The 12,381-nt window shown below is 36.7% G+C and overlaps 1 protein-coding gene across 1 annotated transcript; it reads left to right on the plus strand.

The window, feature by feature from the left end:
- Positions 1-9,363: 9,363 nt before the first annotated feature.
- Positions 9,364-9,744, plus strand: LOC149153979 (two-component response regulator ORR22-like). Its single transcript, XM_089443998.1, has one exon. The coding sequence runs from the start codon at positions 9,364-9,366 to the stop codon at positions 9,742-9,744; it is 381 nt and encodes a 126-aa protein (XP_089300124.1).
- The last annotated feature ends 2,637 nt before the right edge of the window (positions 9,745-12,381 follow it).

Here is a 12,381-nt window from a genome sequence, read left to right on the forward strand (position 1 = left end):
GCATAACCACCTTCCTTCTATTGTCTATGTTAGATTTACCATAAAAATTTTACCTCCTATCACCACCCATATTTCCCTTTTCATCCATCTTTGAGCCATCCCTAAGATTTGGTGGCAATATCCCTACATTTCTTAAGGAAAGCCACTAACCTTTATGACATAGGTGTCTAGATCATAACAAGCCATGAACCTAGACAATGGTCCCTAGCATATAAGTGTAGGTATATCCTTCTCACTCTTAATCTTATTGATTATTATATGGTCAATAATTTATTAGTATCATTAGATTTAGATGCTTTGCTTACATGTTCTAGTTATTAACTCACCAACCTAGTGGTTATATTTTTTTGACCTCTAATATCATAGTTTAGCTATTTTTTTCATACGTGATAGTTAGATTTATTTCTCATTATCTCCATTTAAGTTTAATAGTTTAATCATTTTTTCCTTAGACAATAGTTCAATTTAGTTTGTCTCTCACCCTGATGATATGCATCGTTTGGCTACTAACCTTTATTTCTATTTTATCTTCTACTTGAGCAACATCATACTAACCAATGTGAAGCCCCATACATTTGCACCCTACACTAAAACTCAAGGCATGCGAGTTTTGAAATGTACTATGTGATATAAGGGCCCAACTAATATAAGATTTTGTTATTACATTTATGTAGTATCATATACTAGAGGGCCTCCAAGGCTACTCATATGCACTTTCTTACTTCTTTATTTTCATCAAACTCTCTAATTTCTTTGACCTAATAAATAAAATCTCTTACAAAGAGCGAAAAATGTAGCATATGGTATTATCACTTGGGTACTCACATATTCCTACCCACTAAGACGTGCCTTAAGTAATCCAATCTTATGTTGCATTTGTGCATGACCCATCTAAGGATCACATGATGCCTCTCAATTATTGTTCTATTGTGACAATTCATATTCTTAAAGTCTTTGTCACCCTACCCTATATTTTGAACCTCAATGGGATGTATAGCACTTGGAAGGATTCCTTAAGTCCTTTCTCACCTCTGGTCTCTAATCCTTGGTCACTATTTGATTTTTTCCACCCCTTAAGTCACACATTTTTGGAATTTTCTAAATATATGGGTTCTAGTTGGGGTGTGAACCTCTAATATAGGCCCATGGTCACTTCAAATACCTTGATTTGGGTCTATAGCCTCCGAAAACCACTTGTTATTTTCTATTTATATGGTAAGTTTAGTGAAATCCATAAACCTTCTTATTCGTTTGGTGTTAACTAGACTATACATTTCTTTAGGATATCATGGCTATCAATTGATAAGTGATATAATAAAGGTTCATTTTGGGTCTAAAAGCCCTAAAAACTATTATACTAAACCCATGACAGTAATGAAAAGGATTAGCATGAAAATTTCATATGACTCAAGTACCCTAATTGGTAATCAATGTTCTCTTACAACTTGAGGTCGCCTCTTTATCTATTAATACACTTATGTTACTCTTTGTAAGGTATCTAAAAATATTGAACCTATTTTGAATTTAAAAACCATAATTTACAAGTGTACATTGGGATTAGTTATGATTAGTTATTATTCCCCTTCACCTTTTTTAAGAAATTAGGGATTCTTACATTTCTTATTTTTAGCACCTCCATAGGGACTTCTTTAGCAAACTTGGTTCAACATTTTAGATTTTATTGGTTAATCTTAAATCATATTTCCCCCTAATTCCACTCATACCTTAGAAGTTTTAAACCTAAAACCAAATCAAAGGTTCCAGATCAGTTAGGGAAAGGGAGGTATCACCCCTTTTTAGGGAACTAGGTCTATATCTTCTTCATATTTCACTAATTTATCTTTGCAATAATATATATAGTGTTTATTGTGTGTGTTGATTGGAGATTAGAGCAAGTCTTTTCTTACAGGAAATTGGCGCTTAGTTTGAAGGTCAAGTATACCACACTTGGATTACTATCATGACTCTTCACTTCAGACTAAAAAGATTCATTGTATAAAATAGAGAAGTCAAGTGAGTCATCTTCCCTTTTCTCTTTCCTTTCTAAAGAATTATCATTTCTAGTTCATTAAACGAATTATGATGGTTAATTAACCCTTGTTGCTTGGTCAAATATTTTTTGTGATTTTTTTGGTAAGAAATAATTTGAAATATAATTGAATTACCTTAGTCATATACAATGCTAGGTTATGAATAACAATATCTTAAAAGCCTAATTAATATAATGATTTTCCCTTTTACTAATGATATAATAATAAACTAGAGTAGACACTATGTACACTAGTGCAAGCGTGGAGCACAACTCTAATCTGGATAATAAATATGAATCACACAATAACTCCTTAATGAATAAGGGAACATCCTCCAAATACCATGTTATATCCATATATGAAAATCTCATGTCCTCAATAATGGTTGCATGATCTCTAAATATACCCATTCAAACATTGCACATGTGGCCCATTTATTATTAGATTGACCATTATTACATATAAATGTACCTATTACATATTATTGTAACGCTATATACGCTCCCTTATGCTCATACCATAATACTTACCCGTTATAGGCTAGTTTGTCACATCTGGTCAATAGGCCTACAAACTAGACCAAATAGCATACATAAACATGTTGTCATCATCCCCTCACAAAGCCCTAAGCATGACCTTTCCAAATTTTCTGGGATTAATTGCTCAAAATCAATGTCTTTAGCCCCATTGCACCCTATCCCTTTAGCCACCTACGTTAAACATTGGTTTCTCCCTTCTACACCTGTGCTGGTCAACACTAGTTACTCCGTTCTACAGGTGCAATGATTGTAGAAATTCAAGAAAAAAAAATACAAATATTCCTCTTCCATAAGATTCCAAGGGTTATTTTAACTATTTATCATGTACAAGAGCTCGAATCCTATCTGATCCTACCTTGGAGACTTCACCTCTAATCCCTTGAGCTCATCCTCCCATCATAAGTGGATCTCAAACTCATTATGGTAAATCCTAAACTACCATCCCTCTCCTATAAATTTATTGCCATCCATAGCATCAAGGTTGTCTTTTGGAGATTGATTGTGCCCCTATGTTGTTGCATTGAACCTAAAGGAGTCATAATCTTCATGCATTACGATTGATATTGAGGTGTGATTTGTGGAAAGGATGGATAAGTCAACTTGGGGCAACTTCTACAAGATCATCTACTATTTATAGTTGTAAACGCTCTCCTATTTCTATTAATACAAAGGGTATCTTTTTTTCCTATATGTGTTGTATTATGTTTACACTCATGTATTTCAATGCCTTGTTGATTCATTGAATAGAGATGTTAGATTATGCTACTTGGTTGTTGTAGATCCTTTTCTTGTTTTAGTCGTGTGTGTAGGTTCTAATTATAGCACTTGGAGCTACAATTGGAGCTTACAAGTGAGGAGGAACGAGAAGCTTGCTATAGATTTGAGGTAGGCCTCTTTCCCATTCTATAACTTCTCTAAGGAAAATTCTATATTATTTTTATTCTGTTGTTCTAGACCAGTCCACTAGGTCTAGGGAATTCACCTTTATCTGCAATCATAAATTCCGCATAATAAATTGGTGACTCCAATGGGGAATGACTCTTCTATTAGTGGTTTCCTTGACCTTAGCTTCTTTTTCACTTCTTAAACTAACCTTGATTGACTCATTCAGACATTGATTTAACCTAGGAAAATACCTTCTCTAAGATTGCATGGTTTTTTGTGTCGTGATTTGGCCGAAACTACCCCAGTGCATTCCCTGGTCTAGAGACAGAATGCTTCAGCACACTTCCTCCTTCTTTGTACCTGCGCTATACAGCACTAGTGTATGTACTGCACCTGCGCTAATTCCTATAAGATGAAAAAAACTGCATTTAATTTCCTTGCTCTTTGATTTTCTTTGGTCCAATAAGTTTTCCTTGTGTCTTTGGGTGTCTCCTTGTCTCTTTGAAGCCAATAAAACACTTGATTTTGGGTGAAATTGAGTGAATTTTCCTTTGGTCATTACTCAAAGGTTTTCTTCAGTTTCTTAACAATTTTTAGTGTTTTTCTGTCATTTTTTTGGGGGGGATGAATTGTGTATGAGTGTTAATCACCTTTGAGTGTCATCACCCTTTTGATAATATTTTGTTTCATTCTTTATTTATTCTTGTCAATTTGGGTTTGTATGTGTAAATTGATTGTTGGATTTGAAAAGTCATTATTACATTACAATTAAATTCTGTGTGGCTTCTTTTCATCAGGGATCAACTTGCATTCATATGTTTGTTTGGATTTGAAACATTAAAATAAAAGAAAATAGAAACAAGTATTTGCATTTCATATAGGGATTTGATTTTGATTGGAAGAGTGAATTTGAATAGATCGATTGTTGCATCACTTGTTTGTTACATTGTTGATTGATTTCTTCTTCCCATCATTAGTTAGGCCTTTCATTGTTAAAAGGAAAATGAAAAGAGTTCCTTTTTTCATATTAGTTGGATCATAGGTGTGTTCATGTGACATCAAGTTTTGCACCTTGAAATTGAAACATAATTCAAGATTAACTCTAAAATTCATTCAATTAACCTAAGGAACATTTGAAACTTAATGACACACATAGAGGTCTAGGCTAGAGACATGTTCTGATGTATTTAAATGTAAGATTTGTTATTTTTCATAATTACATTCTAGGGGTGATATCTTGTTCCACATACATAAGTGTATATGATCATTCTCCACATACCTTCAGGTATATCGGATGACACTCCACGCATGAAAATTATATGGGAACAGTCTCATCATATGGTTAGGTATTAAACAACACTATTATGGACTCTACCTCCACTTACCTTCATGTATATTTTGGAAGTCCACACTAGGTTGCTATCCCACCATAGGTAATTGAGTTGTCCGCCTTGTATATTGTGATACATCGAACACAACATTCGAGGATATTTCTTGCCTATATGTAAATCCTTGGCTCTCTAAGGTTGTATATTAAAGTTCATAGTGACTTGGTAATCCTTATCTGCCTAGTTACCCCTTTGTTTTATTTTATGCCTTTAATTTCTAAAATCAATTAATTGACTGCGGAACAACATCCTCCCCGTGGAACAACTCCTTAGTGGGTCTTAGGTTGAGACTAATGGGAACAGTTCCTGAGTCTACCAGTTAAGGAAACCACTATGATGGGAATCCTAGTCCTTTTCCTTCTTTTGGAAATATTGGTGATCCTTATATGGCAATGTTTTCCCTTCCCAGATTTACGATTGGTTTACCAGTTTGGTTATCTTTGACCTCTTTTGGTTTCAAATGTCCAAACTTCTTCTCAAATAAGTAGTCCTCCACCTGAACAACATCACTCTCAAGTTGATCTTAAAGTTGACCCTTTTCCTTCTTCACCTATTATTTTTCAATCCCTTTCTTCCTCCTCACTTGGTGAAATTATTGATTCTAGTAACCAGGAGTCTAATAAGAAGAAGAAAAGGACAAAGAAGAAGAAGAAAAATGAGCAAGGGGTATACCAAGAAACCATTTCTTCTAATGCAACTAGTACGGTTAAACCTTCCAATCATCCCTGTAAAGTTAAATTCCCTTGCAAGTTATGAACAATGTAAACTTTGAAACGGGAACTATAAACTCAAAACGGGAACTCTGGCCAAAAAACCCCAAAAAAACATCAAAAACAGTGCTAAAAACGAAAAGTGTGTATACTGGAACGATGTTTTTTTTTTTAGGTGTCAATTTTGAACGTGTTTTAAAAATGGCAGTGACTACGAAATTTACTACGAAATTTTCGTGCAAAATATAGCTTCAAAACGAAAGTGTTGATACTGGAATAATGATTTTTTTTAGGGTCAATTTTCAAACTTTTAAAAAAATGCTAATAAAACCAATTTTTTATGTCTCAAACAAAGTTAAATTTAAAGGAAAAAACACATTAATGTTTCTGGTAGAATATCATTTTTCTTTCCTAAGTATAAATTTAACATGTTTTCAACCACAACATGCTAGATACAAAAGAAATTGAAATTTTTTCAACTATAAAACTAAAAAAACATGACATTATGAACAAATTATATCACTGAATGGATTCAAAAGTTTTTATTTGTATACTGAATAAAACAGACATTATATCTCTAATTTGATATTGCATTGTAGATATTTAAACAATAAAATTTATCATACTTAAGACATAATCCAACAACATAAAAATTCTTCATAACTTCTCATTTAACAAAATATGGAAAACATTAATATTATTTGAAGATACGATGCATACATCAGTTATATAAACTGTCTTAAACAATTATTCAAACTCAATCACCCAATAACCGTGGGTAGGCCGTCGTCGTGCCCCCTTCCCCCAACCCATTACCAATCTTTCCCATTCACCCATGCCCTCTTCCCCCTTCTACCCTACCCATGTGCCAGCCCTTGCTACCCCCAACTCACCCACCCATGCACCATTTCCCCAACTCTTCCTTCCCTACCCCACAACTCTCCTCCCCATAAGCCCACCCCCTAGCTCCCATTCCCCTCCAATCTCAACTCCTCCCCCCCTTCCTTAACGCTGGCCCCATGGGCCTCGCGCCCTACCCCCCTCCACCCTACCCTTACCCCTACCCCTACCTTCCCCCACCCCCCACCCTTACCTTACCCCCCACCCCCCGCCACCCCCCTACCCCTTACCCTATCCCCCCCCCCCAACCCCTACCCCCCACTACCCCCCCCCCCCCTCCCCCCTGCCCCCCTCCCACCCCCTACCCTTACCCCCCCCCCCCCCCCACCCCTGCCACCCCCTACCCTACCCCTTACCCCCCCCTGCCACCCTTACCCCCCCCCTGCCACCCCCCCGCCCCCCCGGCACCCCCCTTTACCCCCCCCCCCCCCCCCCCCCCCCCCCCGCCCTACCCCTACCCCTACACCCCCCTAACTCTCATTCCCCTCCAATCTCAACTCCTCCCCCCCTTCCTTAATGCCGGCCCCATGGGCCTCGCGCCCTACCCCCCTCCACCCTACCCTTACCCCTACCCCCTACCTTCCCCCACCCCCCGCCACCCCCCTACCTTCAAGAGCTGTGTGTAGGAAGGGCGTGCCAGTGGTATCATGTATTCTTAAAAATATCATAAAAAACTTGAGCGAAAGATCTAATTCTAAATTTTGCAATCTGCACCAATGTGCCATCGATATTCGCAAGAGACTAGATAAAGCCATCTAGCCAAAAGTTAAACCTGGTCAACCTATATAAGTGCTTGTACAGGCCAAAAACCCACAACCTCTTTTGCTTGGTACGTATCCTTTATGTGGGGATCAATGGGAAATTTTCAGTTTTGGCGTTGTTTTCTAAAACCATATCTTCTAGAGGGGATGGTAGAACTCCAAAGCTTTCAAGGTAGAGAATTTCTGTTTTTCTTTTAAATATCTTCCTTTGCAATTTTATGCTTCTTGTTTGGTATTTTGTGAATTTCGAAATGCGCATGCATCGAGAGTAACTTGCTGAGTTTCCACGCATGCAGGGTTTCAGTTTTTCATTAAAACAATATTTGTACACGACTTGATTTTCATTTGTTATTGATTATATTAATGATTGTTTTTATGGGTATGATTTGTGATTCTTCCTTTTTAACGAAAATTGAACTAGGCAACTCGATTTCAGTGAATTGAAGGTAGCGAGGGTTTCCAAGCCAGATTGATTACTATGATTGTCAATACTAGAATATGGACCAGGCAAAGTATTTTCATATTGTCCATTAGAGGCCCATAGTTGAAGCTTGAACTTGAAGAATTAAATTTTTTGTTTTTATGTTTAGATAAGTGTGTTTTTATGTTTTGTTGTGAAATTATTCCATTTGCTAAAGTATTCCCCTGCATGTCATTTCAAGCCCCACTCCCCCCTCAAGGCAAGGACTAGTTGTGATGCAACCTCCCTTATTTTATTTATCATTTGAAAGTTTAACGATTCTCAATTTCCATTTTTTTTTCTTCCATTGTGAATTTCCCTTTTTCTTGTTCCATTAATGAATTGGCCTTGACACTATGTTTCACTGCATTTTCATAACTATTTAACTCAATTTGAACTCAAAAAGTTAAAAGGAACAATAAAAACAAAGGATGTCTATGTTGTTTGATACAATTTATTCTTGGAGTTGACTTTTACCTTGCTTAGCTAATTTTAGTCTTGCATTTCATGTCATACATGCACTTACCTTTGGGCTTGATACATAAGACTTTAACCTTGCTAGTTACATTTTCAAGGAAAATTTGGACCCACTTTAATTTGAGGTATCGTTAAAATTAGGGGGAGACAATTGATGTCATTCTATGATAAATACATTTCCAAGATTAATGGTTTTCATATTGCATACCTTCTAAGTGAATTCATCCTTTATCAAATATCGCATCATGGGATACAATAAGTCCAATTGATATGTAATTTCAAGAATGCTTTGTTTTACTTTCATTTCTTTTTTTTTAATCGACACAAAATTCCCATTAATCAAAATAGTTTTGCAATGAGTATATGGATATCAACCGAATTAGTTTAAAATTACAAAAACTCTGTAGATTCAAAAAATTTCTACCCAGATATATTTGTAAATATCTTGAAATCATTTATGTTCCAAAAAAAAACTAGCCATACATATTTGTTTATCATTTCTTTGTAAAGCGTTGCCAAGATAGTTACAATTTTTTTTCCGTAAGAGAAGATTGAGCTTCTGGATACCAAAACCAAAATTATAGAGAAAAAATAAAATGATAGAAGAAGCGTCATGCAAAGCAATAAGAAACTATGGTAATTACGCTACGGTGATGGTTTGTTGTCCAACAAACCATTGGTGCACAGTCTACACTAAAAAGAGCTTCCAAAACCGAAATCTTAGTAAGTAGTGAATCTTCACTTTTTGTATCTCACTTGTCTATAGTCTTATTTGGATAAGTATATATATACTAATGAAGTAAAAGTTGTCAAATGTGTTATGTGAATTTCTCTTAAATTTGATTCATTTGATCATGCATAATTCTTTAATCAAACCTGCGGGTCGATTCCGGGAATCGACCCGCCGCCGGTCGGGCGGGGCGGGGCGGCCCGGGGGTGGCGCTGCAGCGTGCAGCGCCACCCCCGGGCCAGCCCGCCCCGCCCGACCGGCGGCGGGTCGATTCCCGAAATCGACCCGCAGGTTTGATTAAACATTCAAGTCCAATACCTTTTACAATATTGTAAATCTTGCCAACTTATGGATAAGTAAGTAAAGTGATTCGGTCTTAAATGAATGAATACCTTTTTAGCTATTTTTAGTTCGACAAGCAAATAGCAAACACTGTTAGCGCCGCAGTTCAGTACCCTAACTTTCTGGATTGGGTGTGCAGTGATGTCTGCAAATAGTGAAACAGATGTTGTAATGAGAAGCATAAGAGGCGGCGCCTGCAATCACTTGCTAAAGCCCATCAGAATGGAAGAGCTTCAGACCATATGGCAGCACGTCGTTCGCAGCCATGGACAACAAAGTTATCGTCATCAGCTCGAGAAAAGCCACGGAGATTTGTCAGACCACGGCAGAGTGTGGGGTGAGTCGACAGCTTCCAAGAAGCGAAAACTCGGCGGCGGTCAAGTGGTGCAAGACATTAAGAGCCTCAAGACAGGCCGCGTGCATTGGAGTGATCAACTCCATCGGAAGTTTGTGAAAGCAGTCAGTCAAACCGGAGTAGACAGTAAGCCCTGCATGTCTGTCTTTTTAACTGCAGTAGTCTAACGAAGCTAGGCAAAGTAGTGAAAATTTGTGTTACAACCGTTGTGTTTCAAGATTTTGGGTGCTTGAATCTATTTCTATCATTAAAAAAATTCAAAAGCTTTTGTCGTTATATTTAAAAAAAAAAAAATAGCCTGTGAAATTGTAGCCTCCGTGAGCAACGCCTTTTTAATTTATCATAAATCAAAAATAAATTAAGGTATGTTCAGAATTTGTCGTTCTTTCTTATTAATGTAGGACACAGGTGTTTAGGAATAATTGGGAATATTCGTGAATGAAAACGTGGTTTGATTTTTATGGATTCATTTCGCATTTTCCGTTTGTGGGCAAAATACAAAAGCACAGCCAGATATAGTGAGGGAGTTACAGCGTAACCAGATATAAGAAAGGCTATTTAGTGTTTAAGTATAAGATAGAATGAGGTATAACGGGACTGAATAGAAATATAATGAGATTAACTAGATGACTCAGATGTATCAGATTGTTTAGATTGATTGTGTTTTGTGTTTGCTGTATGGATTATCAACCTAGTTTTCGCTTCTTGGAAGCTGTCGACTCACCCCACACTCTGCCGTGGTTTGACAATTCTCCGTGGCTTTTCTCGAGATGATGACGATAACTTTGTTGTCCATGGCTACGAACGAAGTGCTGCCATATGGTCTGAAGCTCTTCCATTCTGATGGGCTTTAGCAAGTGATTGCAGGCGCCGCCTCTTATGCTTCTCATTACAACATTTGTTTCACTATTTGCAGACATCATTGCACACCCAATCCAGAAAGTTAGGGTACTGAACTGCGGAGCTAACAGTGTTTGCTATTTTCTTGTCGAACTAAAAATAGCTAAAAAGGTATTCATTCATTTAAGACCGAATCACTTTACTTACTTATCCATGAGTTGGCAAGATTTACAATATTGTAAAAGGTATTGGACTTGAATGTTTAATCAAACCTACGGGTCGATTCCGGGAATCAACCCGCCGCCGGTCGGGCAGGGCGGGGCGGCCCTGGGGTGGCGCTGCACGCCGCAGTGCCACCCCCGGGCCGCCCCGCCCCGCCCGACCGGCGGCGGGTCGATTCCCGGAATCGACCCGCAGGTTTGATTAAAGAATTATGCATGATCAAATGAATCAAATTTAAGAGAAATTCACATAACACATTTGACAAATTTTACTTCATTAGTATATATATACTTATCCAAATAAGACTATAGACAAGTGAGATACAAAAAGTGAAGATTCACTACTTACTAAGATTTCGGTTTTGGAAGCTCTTTTTAGTGTAGACTGTGCACCAATGGTTTGTTGGACAACAAACCATCACCGTAGCGTAATTACCATAGTTTCTTATTGCTTTGCATGACGCTTCTTCTATCATTTTATTTTTTCTCTATAATTTTGGTTTTGGTATCCAGAAGCTCAATCTTCTCTTACGGAAAAAAAAATTGTAACTATCTTGGCAACGCTTTACAAAGAAATGATAAACAAATATGTATGGCTAGTTTTTTTTGGAACATAAATGATTTCAAGATATTTACAAATATATCTGGGTAGAAATTTTTTGAATCTAGAGTTTTTGTAATTTTAAACTAATTCGGTTGATATCCATATACTCATTGCAAAACTATTTTGATTAATGGGAATTTTGTGTCGATTAAAAAAAAAGAAATGAAAGTAAAACAAATCATTCTTGAAATTACATATCAATTGGACTTATTGTATCCCATGATGCGATATTTGATAAAGGATGAATTCACTTAGAAGGTATGCAATATGAAAACCATTAATCTTGGAAATGTATTTATCATAGAATGACATCAATTGTCTCCCCCTAATTTTAACGATACCTCAAATTAAAGTGGGTCCAAATTTTCCTTGAAAATGTAACTAGCAAGGTTAAAGTCTTATGTATCAAGCCCAAAGGTAAGTGCATGTATGACATGAAATGCAAGACTAAAATTAGCTAAGCAAGGTAAAAGTCAACTCCAAGAATAAATTGTATCAAACAACATAGACATCCTTTGTTTTTATTGTTCCTTTTAACTTTTTGAGTTCAAATTGAGTTAAATAGTTATGAAAATGCAGTGAAACATAGTGTCAAGGCCAATTCATTAATGGAACAAGAAAAAGGGAAATTCACAATGGAAGAAAAAAAAATGGAAATTGAGAATCGTTAAACTTTCAAATGATAAATAAAATAAGGGAGGTTGCATCACAACTAGTCCTTGCCTTGAGTGGGGAGTGGGGAATCGACCCGCGGGTTTGATTAAACATTCAACTACAATTGTGTTACTAGTGATTGTTACACCAAGATCACCAAAATAATAACTCTGAATATCACTACAATTTCGTCGTAATCACAAGATTAATCTTCCGATTCAGTTGTTATTTCCTGGCAATTGAAAGATTCACGCTCTGCGGAAAGCTGGCATGCAAAATAATCGTTTATCAAACCTGAAGTCACACTGAGTTCTATTTCAGTTAGATTGGAAAAGTCCAATTCATATGATAGGAATTTTTGAAGCTATTGCCATAAGAATTCAATCTTTACCTATATTTGCTTTTGATTTAGTGTAAATTTAGAGCAACTACAAAATCTTAAATTGTGTATGAGTTATGTGATTTATTTTGCAGCTATATCTGTT

Source organism: Pinus tabuliformis, chromosome 9 (assembly GCF_031772625.1).
Source record: "Pinus tabuliformis cultivar Carrire ecotype Pingquan chromosome 9, CPIR1, whole genome shotgun sequence".
In the NCBI taxonomy this organism is placed as follows: domain Eukaryota; kingdom Viridiplantae; phylum Streptophyta; class Pinopsida; order Pinales; family Pinaceae; genus Pinus; species Pinus tabuliformis.